Source organism: Rutidosis leptorrhynchoides, chromosome 1 (genome assembly GCF_046630445.1).
Source record: "Rutidosis leptorrhynchoides isolate AG116_Rl617_1_P2 chromosome 1, CSIRO_AGI_Rlap_v1, whole genome shotgun sequence".
In the NCBI taxonomy this organism is placed as follows: Eukaryota; Viridiplantae; Streptophyta; class Magnoliopsida; order Asterales; family Asteraceae; genus Rutidosis; species Rutidosis leptorrhynchoides.
The window spans coordinates 558,843,909-558,861,029 of NC_092333.1; the positions used below are offsets into that span (position 1 = coordinate 558,843,909).

Genomic DNA, 17,121 nt, shown 5'->3' on the forward strand with positions numbered 1-17,121 from the left:
GGATGGCGATTCCTTCCTCATAATTGGAAAGGAGGAGATTTGTTGGGTTATTGGTTTCCAATTAATGTGAAAGGTCCAAGCCCAACAAAATAGGCCCAAGATGAAGTTTGACTTGGTCAACATCTGGGTGCATTATTTGAATCAGTTGTGTGCAGCTGTTCTTTGATCTATCAAGAGGGAGAGAGATCAAAAAGTAATCAAGAAAAAAGAGAGAAACCTCAAATACCCGTTTTTATGTACAGCAGCTCGGAAAAGAGACGATCTCCGGAGATCCGACCGTTGAATCTTCTCCAATTTTGGACTGTGTCTTCTTGACATCAGTGCCAAGGTTTTCAACCGTTGAATTCGTCTAAAAAGGTCTGTAGCTCGTATTTTCGCTGCTGGAACAGTAGCAGTTTTTGGGGTAGTGTTGTTCATCTTTTGTCTTTAATTTCTTCATATACTTGTTGATTATTGTTGTTCAAGAGTATGATGATGTTGTATACCTCTAGTTGAGCTAGAGAAGGATTATTGTATTGCTCTCTTGTTGATGATAGTGGAACATTAAGTGGCTTACGAGTCCCGTGGTTTTTACTCTCGATTTTGAGAGGTTTTCCACGTAAAAAGTCTCGTGTGTATTGTGTGTGCTCAATTATTTTGTATTTGCTGATTTGGGACAGAATTGGGGCTGATTTGTGGTGATTGTGGTATACCTTATTTGTTAGTTTTCTCACAGGTTCATATGGGTCGGGAAATGCTTGTCAAACGGATGTTTGTTTCCGTTTTGTAGATTGCCCGTTGTGACCATTTTCCCATCACAGTTTAATTATAAAAATAATACTTGGTTGGGCACCAAACTTTTATGTGGTCACATGCTATAAACCTTATTTAGGAATAAGCTAATGCAGTTTATTATATTGACCCAACAAATTGTTGACCACAAAATAAATAGAAAATCTAAAAAACTCGTATGGTTAGTGGAGCCTAAACGCCTTACAACAATAACCACCATCCCATTTGAGTTTCCGGCCACCACTACACCGTCGGAGCTCGAAATCCATATTTTCATAAATGGAAGATAACAAAGAACCTTCATCACCAAACGAGACGTTTCACGACACAATAGAAGGAGAAATCACAACAGAAGAACGCGAACAAGAAAGCTCGGTTGCAACCGAAATGAAGAAGAAAAAAAGAAGAGCATTACTTGAGTTACGTTCAAAACTCGAAGATTCAATCATAAACAACACATTAATAAAACAAGAATACAAAGCGAACGAAAATCTCAAAAGTTTCGAACTTTGGGGTGTTCCATTGTTACCTAGTAAAGGCTACGAAAGAACCGATATTATTTTAAAAAAGTTCTTGAAAGCTAAAGATTACAATGCACAATATGCACTTGAAATGATCGGTAACACGATAATGTGGAGGCAGGATTTCGAAGTTGAGAAACTTTTCGAAGAGAATTTTGGACAAGATCTTGATAATTATGGTTACATTGAAGGTTATGATAAAGCTAAACATCCTTTGTGTTATCAATTGTATGAAGGGTTTAAGGATAAAGAAATGTTAAGGAAGAGATTAGGGGTTAAAGATTCGAGTAACGACTTTCTTCGTTGGAGGATTAAGTTAATGGAAGGATGTATTAAGAAACTTGATTTTAAACCCGATGGATCGGATTCAGTTATTCAAATAATTGATGTGAAGAATATACCTAGATCTTTGTTGAATGAAATGATTCAAGGTAGTAAGAATTATTTTTCCATTTTGCAGGATAATTATCCAGGCATTATTTATAGAATTGTAAGTTTTTTATTCTTTTGTTGCAATGTTACTATTGTGTTTATATGTTAATTTTTTGATTATGGTTATGGTGAGTTTACGTGTCTTGTTTTTTCTTATGTTTGATGCAGGTGATTGTTAATGTTCCGATGTGGTTTTTCGCGTTTTATACGCTAAATATGAGATTGATGACTAGGAAGTATAAAGTGATGTATGTGAAGCCATCTGCGATCACAGATACCCTTCTCAAGTTAGTTTTCGGCTCTCGTCTTAATACTTTATTGAGAATTTTTTGTTCTTTAAATGATTCTGCTTAATACATTTGCGGGATAGTGTATTGTTGTTATTGTCACATAAAATGATGTAAAGCTTGTTTTATGGTGGTGAAGATTTATAGAACCAGAGCACCTATTGGCTCAATACGGAGGTCTAGCCGGAAGGAAAGAGGGCGAGTTCACACCGGAAGACGAAGTGTTGGAAATCAAGCTCAAAGGATACGGAAGCGACAACATCGAAATACCCATGACAGAGGTTTGTTTGTTTGTTTTTTTTTTTTTTTTTTTTTAAATAACGACACTTATATAAAACAGAAAACGTTTTCGAAAAGAAAACGAATTCAACAATAAGTACGAAAGAGGACCCCGGTGAGGCTCGTACCTAAAAAGCGGCTACCAATGAACTATCTATGTCGAGCCACACCTAACCTAAACTAAAACCAAACCAAACCAAAACTAACATTAAACGATACAATGGAATACAAACTCTAAAGATTACAACGAATCAAGAAACATGAAGCTGATAAAAAGAAGTCAAAGGTCCTTAATGAACACGCCGAATTTAGCCATTTGGCACCATGATAGAGGTTTGTGGTCTTTATAATCTTTGTTAATTACTAGTAACTAGTTATTAATTTACTCGATCAATTTTCTGGCTACGCCCCTTATAGATGGTTACTGTTAGAAAATTGGGAGTAATATTACACTAAAACTACAACAACAACAACAGCCTGGTTAAAAGGGTTCAGCCAACACTGAATGTGTATTACTAGCTCTGTTCTTGATTATTATTAGGGTATAAAACTAATACTAATCAGATAATTTGACTGATACACTTTATTTGTTGTGGTAAATAAACAGGCGGGGATGACGGTATACTGGGATTTTACGGTGACCGGAAGTGAAGTAACCTTCAAGGAAGAATTTGTACCAGAAGATGAAGGTTCATACAATGTGTTAGTTCAAAAAGGGAAGCAAATTGGGAGAATGACTTCAAATTTATTTCATGTGACTGAGCCTGGAAAGATCCTGATCACATTTGCTAATCCTTCTTCTAAAAATAGAAAGGTTTTTTATAGGTACAAACTCAAACCCATTGCACCTATGAATCCTTTACCTATTACAGATTAGATTTCATTTTTCAAAACTATTAAACTGTATCGCGGTTGGGGCCGGTGCTTAAGAGTAGCTTCTCTTCTGCAGGGCAAAAAAGGTTTTTCAGTTACTTTTGCCCGTTTATGTACGTATCAATACACACATTTATACGTAGGACGATTATAGCTACATCACTGTATTTGTATTTTCAAGATATACGTTATCATGTCTACCTTATCCGTATATGAGTAGAGTAGTTTATACTCATTCTTCATTCTTGTGTTCGATATATCCATGAACACATTATAGCTACATCACTGTATTTATGTATGTATCAATACACACATTTATAAGTAGATAGATTACAGCTACATCACTGTATATTGCAAATTTACTAAAACTACAATCATGTACCACTGATAACAAATGTATCGTAATTTTAATAACTGATCTTGGGTGCATGAAAAGATACATCATCTTCAAGCTGGAAGTTTGTGGACTAAAAACAGACACGTAAGCAAATTGACAAGGTCAACTTTGTGGCTCCAATTTGGGGATATTCAAACTTCTCACTACACTCCAGCAATAGTTTTATTAAAGATGGTAGAAAGGGTACAAAATATGTCAATTAAGTGTTGTGAAATGGCTAATATGAATAATAGCACCCAATTTCTGTTCAAGCATTTCATCGAACACTTAATATCGAACAGTTAATATGCGAGAAAATAAACGATATGTCTTGATGAGCTATTTTTTTCCTTGGTTAATTTTTTTTTCTTCCTATTATCTTCGATATTGAAGTTATAATTGATCTTAGAAGCTATAGCCTATAGCATTTGTGCCACAAACAAAATGTTGATTAGATAATTAAAAAGGCCAAACTTTATTAACAAAGTGATTACATCATATCATCATCGACATTATTCATACACTTTATTCTCGATCATAAACATAAACATAAAATAACGAAAAAGACCCTTAATTTCTCTTAGGCCTGCAACCTCATCTTAGTAGATCTAGTAAGGAATTCGGCTAGTTCTCTGTGGAGAGAACAACATACTCTCAGTCTCCCTGTTGGTTTTCAAGTTCTGAGCCTGGCTTGGCGAGATATCGTACGCGTTTGTGATGACGTCAAGTGGCATGGCTCGGAACACTGATGTGTACCCAGCCACTGGACTCTTCATTGGAGACTTGTTGGTCTTGAACGCCACCCACTCGAACCCGTTTTGTCCAGCTTGAGCCGTTGTTGCGAAAAACTGTGGGATCACGAAAATGTCACCTCTGTTCACTTGCTGGTCCATCACGGCTTCACCGTTGTTTGAAACAGTTTGGATTCGAGCATCACCGTTGAGCACGTAGACAACTGTGTGGCTGTTAATTGACCAGTGTGGTGACAACAACGCGTTCTGTAAATGTGGCAAAATAAACGGGTTATAATTATTAGGAATTAAGATTAAAGATTAATTTTTTAAAATAAGAGTTTGATACTTTCAGACTAAAGTTTTTTTTTTTTTTAATAAAAAAATATTGACAAAAATTATGCATTAATAAAATAGTATACTAAGTATGGTACATTTTTTTTATTTTATTTTCTTTTTTTTAGAAAAGCAAGCTATATAAACAAACAAAGAGATTAGTATGGTACAACTTGTTAATTTAATTTGTGGTAAATTTAAAAAAATATAATGAATTTATGTTTGAAATATGTACGGTATAAAAAGTCAACGCTGTTCAACATCAGTCTCTAACCCGTCTCAACCCCGTTTTATCCGTTACGACGTTTTATCGCTACCGTCTCGACCCTGTTGGTCTTAATATAAGAATCCCAAACCCTCTCAATTTGCTCAAATAATTCAAATGACATATTAATTTATTGATTGATTTAATAATTACCTGTTGAAGGTGTCCTTTCTCAGCAGCTAAATCCATGTAAGAAAGAATTGGCAACTTGTGTTCATTCACCATGTTGAGTTTACCAGCTTGTTCCGAGAAGATATCGGCTTCTCTTTGGTTATCCAAGTTGTAAAAGATTTTAGAGCTGCAAATCTTCTCTTCAAGGCCGTTAGCAGGGGACCTTTGGAACTGTTGTTGTTCGTCTGGGGTGACGAATCGCATTGGTTCACGGACTTGAACAATGACACCGCGTTCAGTTGATCGTTGCATGTTTGCAATGGTCTCTGGCTCGGCGTTGAATGCCTCAGCAAGTAATTCGGTGTCAAAGCCCGAGAAGATGTTCTCGATGTTGAGACCGCCCTGTTGGTACTGTGGGCCACGGCTTCCTTGTCGGTATTGTGGGCCCTGGCCTTGTTGGGACCGTGGGATCCTCATTTGTCCTTGAATGTGTTGACTTGTAACTCCTCCGGCAAGTAAGAAGGTCTACAAGAAGTATAACTAAAACTATAAATTTGTGTTGACTTGTTTACATAATTTTTGAAAAAAATAATTAAATGTCTAAAATGTCAAATGTCACTTTTTAATATTTACATAATTTTTTTAAAAAATAATTAAATGTCTTAAAATGTCAAAAAACACTAGCTATAACTGTTCACATAATTTTTAACAAAAATTAAGAGTAAAAAGGTTTTTGAAAGTGCACATTTATTTTCGAATATAATGAAATGAAATGTGAACATTTTGAGATGGATAAATGTAAAGTTCTTAATTATTATAGTTAGGGGCGGATTTGAGAGCGTGCAACACGTGCGGTCGCACATGGCTCATAATCCAAAGGGGCCTATAATGCTAGTACTTAACCAAACTTTGTAGTGTTTACTGAACTTATCCGTACATATATTTAAAACTTCTGTATACAAAAAGGCATATCTTTTGTTAATTGAACAGGGCCCACATAAAAAATTAAAATTAATGGGACGGCCCTGCTAATGTTCTAAAAAGTATGTATACGTTTTCGATGGTCAATGTACTGAAAAGTTATGATGAACATATCAATCAATTGTAGTATAAAATGGTTGATCCATATTTACGGAGTAATATTTAATACATTTACAATATGAAGATAACTTGATCAAATTGAAGAATAATATAACGAACGTACCCTAGGCTGCATGTCAAGTTGGTTGTTGGGGTTGTTGATGTCATTCATGACAATAGCAACAACTTCTTGGTTTGCATCATTGTAAGCCCAGTGAACAACACCTGCAGGAATGGCGATGATGTCACCTTGTTGGAAGCGGTGTACTTTCTGGTGAGAGTCGGTTTGTTCACTGCCGAACACCTGTTGTCCTTGTTGGCGCATGCGGCGTGGTTGCTGCTGTTGTTGCTGTTGCCCTTGTACTCCGGTGTCGAATGTCTCCGCACATCCCGGCAAGTGTACTCCGATAATACCTTCACCTGTATACACAATGCATATATATATTGTTAATATTCGAACCTATGAATATGTGTTTATATATGTGATACATGTATAAATTAGTGTGGGACATCACCTCTTTCAATGAAGACAAGAAGAGGGGTTGGATGGAAGTTAGGAACCAAAAGCGAGTTGGGTTGAATCGTAACTCTAGATGGTTCAACTCCAACACACTGCAACTGCTCTTCGTTGTTCACATCCCATCGTTCAATAGAACCACCTTCGAACTCGAGCCGTTGAGACGGTTGTGTGGTGCCAAGTCTCTGAAGGTTACAAAACTCAGGGTTGCCACCGAGTCGTGGTGAGCGAGTGGTGGCGAACGCAGTGGTGCCAAGAAGGCAAAGAAAGAAGCCGATGAGAACGTTTTTAGCAACCATGGTTAGTTATTTAGCAAGCTGATGAAGAAACACAATGTACTACAAGTGATGTTATGCGATGTTAATTAGGGGTGAATTTATAGGGTGAAATTGGTGATGGTGTGGCGCAAAGGTTTTGTTTTTGGCACCGATAAAATGCCACCTTGCACTGGATGTTAAATGGACGTGGTGGTGCATGGCATGATGTGTATATACACTTGGCAATTATGGTCTTTTACTTTAGACAAATGTGTGCATATATTAGCCAACATGATTACATTTTAAAACTACTGTTGTTGTTTCTGATTTTGTACGTGTTATCACTTTAGACTCATGTAGTCATGTATGAGCACGACACATTACACAAACGTAATATATCATGGATTCATGGTTAATCATCCGTAATTGAATACAATACGGTGTAATACATTTAAAGAAACATATATTACGTAAGTAATACTCCGTACTACATAAATGTATAAGATATGATTGATAAAATACTAAAAGTTGTGATACTACTAAAAGACCATATACGACCTCGTTTGTTATTCCTTCTGTTATGTCTGGTAACTTAATTCCAGTTTTATCTCCTCATTTGTTATTTGGTTCAATTGATAATATTGTATTAGATGTTTACTATTCGGATTAGGGGATGGTTTACACAGAAGGTTTAGATATTTTTGGGGACTGATATTGGTGTTGGTAATGATGGTGATAAAAGTGTTACACATGATACTCTTAGTGAGTTTGAGTCTATTAGGAGTAAATTTGTTAAGAAATCAATTGAGGTTAATTTTGACGTTCCAAAGGTTTCTGACATTGGGAATGGTGTTATGGATCCAGTTTCTTCAAGTAGTGGTGGTGATAGTAATGGTGGTCGACCCGAAGATAAAAATGCTCCTTTTGTTCCGTCAAAGTTTGGTCGTGGTGGTAGATTGTTTTGCGATTGCGACATTGCTTCGTGCGTTGGATTATGTCGACAATGGATTAGTTATAACAAGTGTATGGAAGACCTTGATTTTTGTTTGCAGATGAGACAAAAGAAAATAGCAAAATGTCTAAAATAGCCCTATGAACAGTAATTGCTCTTCAGGATTAGTATATTTTTATAATAAAGGAATATTGAAGGATGCGGGTTTTAAAGAGTATGTGGCTATCAAGGGAGGTAATGGGCGAGCAAAAAGAAGGCTAGAGATGTTTCAAGTTCTTTTAGTTTGGTTGATAATGATGATGATGAGGATATAGGGGATCCGATTCAGAATCTTTTCATGGATGCTTGTGTGGTCGATCGTGGGGCTAGCTCTTCGGAACCGGGACAACATATTGACGGGAAAGGCCTTTTTCAAGACGTTGAAGATGGCACGATTATCGCCCCAACGGCGGTTTTGGTTGGTGATGGTAACGCTAACGTTTTGAACTACAAAATTGTTAATCGTAATGGTAAAAGAATCGATCGTGAGACCATTGAGGGAAAGACGAAGAGGGTTGACCGTTAGGGTGATTTGCTTTGTATATGTCTTGTTAGTGTTGCGTCGTTATCTTTTTTGTAAGTGGTTCTCTTGTTGTTTTAGATTCCGATGTTTTGTTTGGCTCGGTTTTAGATAGCCGGTGCAGGATCGCGTTTTCTAGTTTCGAGCCGTTTCATCTTCTTAATTTGTATGTTTGTTTCAGTTTCTCATCTTTTGTTGATTTAACCTTTTGATAGTAATCGTCTTTTTAGCAAAAAAAAAAAAAAAAAAAAAAAAAACTTATACAATGTATTAAGCGTGCGTAGTATATTTTTTAATTTTATATGTATAAATAAATATATGTATATGTGTATTTAAAATTGGATTATACGGTTTTATCGGACCTATGAGCCTACATTTTGGGAACATGGGCTTGGCCATTTTTAAAAATACAGTTTGAGTCTGGTGGTTTTATTAGAACATATATAACCATTAGTTAGTTTCATCCGTCAGATTACATGAACAAAACTGACAAAAACTGACGGAGCCTAACGAAGCATCAATCAGTTTCGTCAGTTGGATTTCTGACGCAAAAAACAAAAATCGTCACTTTTTTTCACCTAATCACTGATTTTTCAGATTTAATAAATATATATTTTTATATCTAATATATTTTCCCACCCAATTTCCAATTAGATTTTACAACATCACCTACCCAATATTTGACACAAAAAACTGACACAACGGTTAAAAAATGTCAGAAACTGACATTATGTCGCAGTCAGATTGCACTTTTTGGCCAAAAAGTGCACTAACTGCCCATGATTTTATAGTAACCATTTGAAATGGTCTTACCGAGTAATTTGATTAAGCGTCATTATTTTGGATCGATGTCACAACAAAATCAAATGAAATATTGTTCAAAATGCTCTCATATCTTAAAATATTTAACAATATGCTCTTGAAAAATTATAATTGCAAAAATGTCCTCACACCACGAACCGTATGTTTTGCTCGGTGTTTGGTGCGTGTTATCAAAATATTCATCGAGACAACATATTATCCTCGCAACTCACAGCAAACACGTGCGCAGTGCGTGGTACGTAGTGTGAGTTGCACCTGGACTTTGAACTACCGTATCAATTGATTTCTTGGTCCGATTTAGTCATCATTTTTAATGGTCCGAAGATTTGTTTGGAATCTGGCGTTGAAGACCTTCAATTTTGACGTTTTTGTTGATTTTAACTTTCAAATATATTTTAACCGTTCATAATTTTCTATAGAACACTCTAATTTGTAATATCTTAGTGCTCGCCCTTGTGGCCTAGTGTTACACCTGACACCTAATGTGTTGAATATGAGTGGGAGGTCTCAAATTCGAGTCTCCTCCCTTAAAACATTCCATGGTGCGAGTTGTGAGGATAATAGGTTGTCTCAGTGATTATCTCGGTAACACACACCAATAACCAAGCACCACGCACAGTGTGTGGTGCGTAGTGCAAGAGCATTTTTGCATTACCAAAATTTAAGCGAATTATTGTTAGATGGATTCAATTATAAATCATAGGTTATTACAATATCGAATGCGGAATCCTCGATATTATGTTTTACATCAAAAACACTAGAAAACAATGATCGATTCACTTAGAATTAGACTTGTAAACGTTGTAAATCGACAAAAACAGATGCTAGACGAATTAGAATGATAAGATACGGCTAGGGTTGAGTTATGGTGCGTAACCTTGACATGGAAACCGAAACCTCATATTTAGAGTATATGACAACAGATCCATACAGATGTAATCCACATCCGTACAGATGTACCTATATCCGTTCCTCATAGCTTGATCTGTACGGATGCATAATTGATTCGTACGAATAGACATTAATAATGTGTTTTACATATACGAACATATATATATGCTTGGTTACCTATCAATGTAGTACACGTGTGAAGCAATAACCAATCATAAAAGCATTCACATTGTTCAAAAACAGATGAAATCGATAAATGAACTAGAGACTTAAATTTACACTAACAAATACCGTTAAACATTTTAAGGTTTAAGGGTATTTTGATCAATTTCTTAAATCAAAATATATATTCAAAGAGTTTTCCAAAAGAAACTCATGCAAGGTATAAGTAAAAAGAAGAAGATCATCTATACACCGGCTATTAGAGTTCTCCCAATGGTGACAACACTTCCGTTCAGGACTAGCTGCAGCATCAACGCCAAATCTGCACTTCCTTTCCAGTACTAAACCTAGGACTAAACACTACCAGCAATGACACACTTTTCAATATTTAAATTTTTTTTATATTATTTTAGATATATAAATTGTTATAATTATTTAAATTATAAATACTTATTCAAATAAAACTATATTTTCATCAAAAATTAAAAACATTAAAATAACTAAAATTTAAAACATCAAGACGATAATTAAAATAAAATACTAGAAACTAAACAATAAAACTACTCGTCCTCGTCCGAAGCTTCCAATTCTTTCACATATCTTTTCTTAATTCTCGTCCGAGCCCTCATCATCATGTCGTATTCATCGGGAGGCAAATTACGTGACACAGGTTTGAAAAGAAGCTTTAAACCTTTAAATATTGTTCGCATATCGCTATCTTCACATAGCTTTTCCAAAGCTCGATTCGCCGCTAGCTTTGGCGGATTGAACTATCTTTAGTCGTACTTCATCGAATGACATATGGCTCGCGACATCAGATGAATATGAATCCCCTTGACTTTTAGCTCGACTTGGAAGGCGTCGGATTGGGTCTTGATCCTTGAACAAATTTCCAAATTGCCTTGGGTCAGGGTTCGTTCGTGAGTTCGGGATGGAACTTTTCAATTGACAATACATTAATACTGTATTAGATGTTTACTATTCGGATCAAGGGATGGTTTACAGAGAATGTTTAGATATTTTTGGGACTGATATTGGCGTTGGTAATGATGGTGATAAAAGTGTTACACATGATACTGTTAGCGAGTTTAAGTCTATTAGGAGTATATTTGTTAAGACATTGGAATGGTGTTATGGATCCAGTTTCTTCAAATAGTGGTGGTGATGGTAATGGTGGTCGACCTGAAGATAATAATGCTCCTTTTGTTCCGTCAAAGTTTGGTCGTGGTGGTAGATTGTTTTGCGATTGCGTCATTGCTTCGTGCGTTGGATTCTGTCAACAATGTATTAGTTATAATAAAGGAAAATTGAAGGATGCAGGTAGAGTATGTGGCTAATGAGGGAGGTAAAGGGGCGAGCAAAAAGAATGCTAGAGATGTTTCAAGTTTTTTTAGTTTGGTTGATAATGATGATGATGAGGATATAGGGGATTCGATTTAGAATCTTTTCATGGATGCTTGTGTGGTCGATCGTGAGGCTAGCTCTTCGGAACCGGGACAACATATTGACGGGAAAGGCCTTTTTCAAGACGTTGAAGATCGCGTGATTATCGCCTTAACGACGATTTTGGTTGGTGATGGGAACGCTAACGTTTTGACCTACAAAATTGTTAATTGTAATGGTAAAAGAATCGATCGTGAGACCATTGACGGAAAGACGAAGAGGGTTGATCGTTAGGGTGATTTACTTTGTATATGTCTTGTTAGTGTTGTGTCGTTATCTTTTTTGTAAGTGGTTCTCTTGTTGTTTTAGATTGCGATGTTTTGCTTGGCTCGGTTTTAGATAGCCGGTGTAGGATCGCGTTTTCTAGTTTCGAGCCGTTTCATCTTCTTAATTTGTATGTTTGTTTCGGTTTCTCATCTTTTGATTATTTAACCTTCTATAGTAATCGTCTTTTAAGCTAAAAAACAGACCATATACGACGTATTAAGTGTAGTATATTTTATAATTTTATATGTATAAATAAATATATGTATATGTGTATTTAAATTGGATTATACGATTTTATCGGACCTATGAGCCTACATTTTGGGAATATGGGCTTGGCCATTTTCAAAAATACAGTTTGAGTCTGGTGGTTTTATTAGACCATATATAACCATTCGTTAGTTTCATCCGTCAGATTACATGGACAAAACTGACGGAGCTTAACGAAGAGTCAATCAGTTTCGTCAGTTTGACTTCTGACGCAAAAAACAAAAAGTTGTCACTTTTTTTTAACTAATCACTGATTTTTCAGATTTAATAAATATATATTTTTATAATTAATCTATTTTCCCACCCAATTTCCAATCATATTTTACCACATCACCTACCAAATATTTGACACAAAAAACTGACACAACGGTTAAAAATGTCAGAAACTGACATTGCCATGTCGCAATCAGATTGCACTTTTTGGCCAAAAAGTGAACTAACTGCCCATGACGTCGTAGTCACCACTTGAAATGGTTTTACCGAGTAATTTGATTAAGTGTCATTATTTTGGATCGATGTCACATAAAAATCAAATGAAATATTGTTCAAAATGCTCTCATATCTTAAAGTATTTAACAATATGCTCTCGAAAAATTATAATTGCAAAAATGTCCTCACACCACTCACCCACCGTACGTTGTGCTTGGTGTTTGGTGCGTGTTACCGATATATTCATCGAGACAACATATTATCCTCGCAACTCACAACAAACACGTGCGCAATGCGTGGTGCGTAGTGTGAGTTGCACCTGGACTTTGAACTGCCGTGTCAATTGATTTCTTGGTCCAATTTAGTCATCATTTTTTAATGGTCCGAAGATTTTTTGAAATCTGGCGCTGAAGACCTTCAATTTTGACGTTTTTGTTGATTTTAACTTTCAAATATATTTTGACCGTTCATAATTTACTATAGAACACTCTAATTTGTAATATACTCGCCCTTGTGGCCTAGTGTTACACCTGACACCTAATGTGTTGAATATGAGTGGGAGGTCTCAAGTTCGAGTCCATCCCTTAAAATATTCTATGGTATTTACCCAATTTATTGAGTGACCCTGAGAGGTTTTACCGACCTACATCTCAGGATTTCGGCCTACTTCGCCTGCCTATTGGGATTGTTTAAGGATCAAGTCCCTGTAATGTGGTTCGGATTTCCGTTCGAAAGCGCGTGTGTGCTTGGAAAATGATCGTGTGGGTGGGTTATTCCCCCGCTAGTGATTCCAAATACTTGTCCTTCAATTTGTTTTTTCCCCCTAAACTAATCAATAATGTTGACTAAAAATACACGAAACCTCAAATCAATTGAATAAAAAACACATTTAGCAAATCGAACATTTTCTACGTTTGACGTAAATCGCAATATAAGGTCTTATTTCAAAATCAATATTGTCACTTCAGCAGCTTTTCAAGTGATATATCTCTAGAAAATACATGATTTCTAAAAGAAAGTGACTAAATCAGAGCAAGAAATCAAAAAATACGACTATTCAAAGTTCTGTTGCAACTCACACCACGTACCACACACGGTGTGTGTTGCTCGTGTTTGGTGCCAGTTGCGAGGATTATAGGTTGTCTCGGTGATTATCTTGGTAATTGGTTGATCCATTCCAGTCACACTGGTTTCGGAGCTCGAGTGAAACTCCATATCGGAATCCGAGGGACTTGAACTAGTCGAGTTCCATTTCGTAGGATTGAATAAAGGATTTTTTTTATATGAAATGATTTCCGACTATCGGATGGTATTCTAATTACATAGAATATCTATATATATAGATTAAAAGATTTCGTAGATTACGGAGGAATTTACGGAATATGTCAGGCAAAGTTTACAGTAACAGATACGCTAAGATATGATTTAGCAGATATACTAAGATATGAATTTTGTCTATACACCATTCATGCAATCAATGCAGTGAGATGTGCCTAGACTAAGAATGATAAGCAAGTAATTTCCGACAAGAAATGATAAGCAAAACTTTTGACATGTAGACACGGCCGAAGTCCAGACTCACTAATGCATCCTAACAACTATCAGTTAGGCACACTAATGCAAGACCTGGTTCGCTAAGACCACCGCTCTGATGCCAACTGAAATGACCCGTCCATATTACTATAAACGTAGTACATTATTCATTGGTCCCATAGCGTGGTATTTGACCTCTATATGACACGTTTTAGAAAATATTGCATTCGTTTCATAAAAAGCACACCATTATTATGCATAATGCATGTTTTAAACAATTGGGCGATTATTTAAGGAATAATTCCCATAATACATCGGTTTTCAAATACTACACACGTGACATAACAGTCGAATATAATACATGACAAAGGTTTTATTGAATGCAACACTTTATTTAATTAAAAGCATGAGACTCCATGCACAGCTTGCTCAGATAATGCAACAGCAGAAGACTTTCTTAAGGACCTGAGAATAAACATGCTTAAACAGTCAACACAAAGGTTGATGAGATATATAGGTTTAAAGCTATCATCGATATAAATATAGACCACAAGATTTCATAGTTACAAATATTTCAATAAAGATATTCTATAAGTTGTTGAGCGCTTCGGTAACCATACTTAACCATTAATATGGCATATTCTATTTATTATGAAATCTCCCTACACTGTACCAAGTGTAGTAAAAACGAAGTACTATGCAACCGTTTACGATACTAGAGCGACTAGCCCGGTTGGGGTTGTCAAATCCGATAGATCTATCAATAGGATTCGCGCTTAAATGTTCTACAACATGTAAATATTAGTTACCAAGCTATTAGGGAAGATATGCAATGTGTTACAACTCAACGTAGAATATATTTTAAGTACTTGTGTCCATGGCGTAAAACATAAAATGCATGTATTCTCATCCCAAAATATTTTTAGAGTTTAAAAATGGGAATATATACTCACGCTAGTAAAAGTATATTAATAATAAGTTTTCAAATTATTAAAAATATGGCCGTCGTCCTTGAATTTACGAACCTGTAACAAATATATATGAATATCAAAATGTTATACAACTATTATTCATATCATATCTTCAATCACATGTGATTGTTTAAGTTCATATTTTCAATCACATGTGATTGTTTAAGTTTATATTTTCAATCATGTGTGATTGTTTAAGTTGTCAAGTTAGCAGTCCAACGTTAGTAGTCCACAATTAGTAGTCCACAGTTAGTAGTCCACAGTTAGTAGTCCACAATTAGTAGTACATAGTATACACGTGTTGTATAAGACTCAATCATGACCCACAATACCGCTATTGTAGTTACACGTATTGTGTATGTGGTGTCTTTTGATTTATCTGACGTATTGTGTAACCATGACATGTTAGAATACATGTATAATACAAGAAAAGTTAGCTAGGATATGGTTAGTATAGATTTTAATGAATTAATCCCGTAATCAAATTATCCATTTTTAACTAATATTGTTTTGCCCATAATTTCTTCGTTATAAATCCGTTTTGAGTGAATCAAATTGCTATGGTTTCATAACGAACTATAATTTGTGAAACTAAACTAAAAAAGTGGTGGTTTATAGTTGGAGTTACAAATTATAATCCATATTTGAAAGAGGTAGTCATTTCCGTCGAAAGAACGACATCTTGATGACCATTTTGAAACACATACTTTAATTTTGAGTTTAACCATGATTTTTGGATATAATATCATGTTCATATGAAATATCATTTTCCCAGAAGAACAACTTTTAAATCAAAGATTATGATAGTTTTTAATTATCCAACCCAAAACAACCCCCGGTTTTACTAAGACGGCGTATGTCCGGTTTTACGGTGTTCTTCGTGTTTCCAAGTTTTAACTCATTAAGTTAGTATATAATATAGATATAAAATATGTGTTAAATTGTTTTTAAAAATCAAGTTAGAAGGATTAACTTTGTTTGCGAACAAGTTTAGAATTAACTAAACTATGTTCTAGTTTATAAACTCTTATATAGATAGCTATAGACATATGAATTGAACAAGAGTTGAAGTAGAGTTTTTACCTCAAGTTTAGAATGTAAAGTTGCTGGAAAGAAGTAGTAGAACAAAATTTGAGAGAGTTCTTGAAAGTGTGTGTGAGAATTGGAAGTAAAATTTGAAAAATGAATGTGTAAAAATGAGTTAGAAATGGTGCTTATTTATAGGCTTGAATATTTGGTTTTTAGTGAAAATATCTAAGATAAGTTAAAATGTAATATGTCATGGATGACATATTAAATTGATTAGGTCATGGATGACATATTACACAAATAATTGCAGATTTCTATTGGTATATACCAATAGTAAATACTTCTAGAAGCTGTATATAATACGGGTAAAAATGCCGTATGAATGCGAGTAGAATTCTTGAGAAAATTGAACGAAAATACGAGTATAGCTATCCTTTATATGTATTGGTATATTATAAAGTATATTTAATACTTGTAAGGATGTATTTATACTCGTAATACATTATATGTAAATATATTTTAACATAAGTTAATTACGTCGTTTAAATAGTAACATATATATTGTTCAAAAACTCTTTAAATTAGTAGTATGAAAATATATATATAATACTTTGTTAATATACTTAATGAGATATTTAATTATCATATTTTCAAGTTAAATATATATATATATATATATATATATATATATATATATATATATATATATATATATATATATATATATATATATATATATACATACACACACACATATATATATAATTAATACAAGTTATGACGTTCGTGAATCGTAAGAATAAAAGGGTGACTAAAAGTTTGTGTAAAACTCTTTCCGGAGGTTCAAGACTTATTAAAATTCATTGCTTATCAAGTCGGAATTATTAAATCATGTAAATAGTATAATCAAGTAGTCGGAAAAATCCGGGTCGTTACAGTACCTACCCGTTAAAGAAATTT

The 17,121-nt window shown here is 34.8% G+C and overlaps 2 protein-coding genes across 2 annotated transcripts; one reads left to right on the forward strand and one right to left on the reverse strand.

The window, feature by feature from the left end:
- The first annotated feature begins 1,050 nt into the window (after positions 1-1,050).
- LOC139843957 (patellin-4-like) lies at positions 1,051-3,312 on the forward strand. The gene is made up of 4 exons (XM_071834146.1): positions 1,051-1,782; positions 1,893-2,011; positions 2,151-2,292; positions 2,898-3,312. Exons 1-4 carry the CDS (start codon positions 1,051-1,053, stop codon positions 3,165-3,167), a joined length of 1,263 nt encoding a protein of 420 aa, XP_071690247.1. The 3' UTR covers positions 3,168-3,312.
- A 683-nt stretch (positions 3,313-3,995) lies between these two features.
- LOC139880853 (11S globulin seed storage protein 2-like) lies at positions 3,996-6,878 on the reverse strand. Its single transcript, XM_071865506.1, has 4 exons — positions 6,578-6,878; positions 6,187-6,482; positions 5,025-5,507; positions 3,996-4,537 (listed from the first exon to the last, which is right to left on the reverse strand). The coding sequence occupies exons 1-4, from the start codon at positions 6,876-6,878 to the stop codon at positions 4,148-4,150; spliced, it is 1,470 nt and encodes a 489-aa protein (XP_071721607.1). The 3' UTR covers positions 3,996-4,147.
- Between the last annotated feature and the right edge of the window lie 10,243 nt (positions 6,879-17,121).

Excerpts from the sequence above, each read along its gene's own strand:
- LOC139843957 (XM_071834146.1), top strand. The coding sequence starts at position 1,051 with ATGGAAGATAACAAAGAACCTTCATCACCAAACGAGACGTTTCACGAC. Across the intron at positions 1,783-1,892 it reads CAGGCATTATTTATAGAATT|GTGATTGTTAATGTTCCGAT; the intron begins GTAAGTTTTTTA and ends TGTTTGATGCAG. Across the intron at positions 2,293-2,897 it reads TCGAAATACCCATGACAGAG|GCGGGGATGACGGTATACTG; the intron begins GTTTGTTTGTTT and ends GTAAATAAACAG.
- LOC139880853 (XM_071865506.1), bottom strand. The coding sequence starts at position 6,878 with ATGGTTGCTAAAAACGTTCTCATCGGCTTCTTTCTTTGCCTTCTTGGC. Across the intron at positions 5,508-6,186 it reads AACTTGACATGCAGCCTAGG|ACCTTCTTACTTGCCGGAGG; the intron begins GTACGTTCGTTA and ends TACTTCTTGTAG. Across the intron at positions 4,538-5,024 it reads AGAAAGGACACCTTCAACAG|AACGCGTTGTTGTCACCACA; the intron begins GTAATTATTAAA and ends CCACATTTACAG.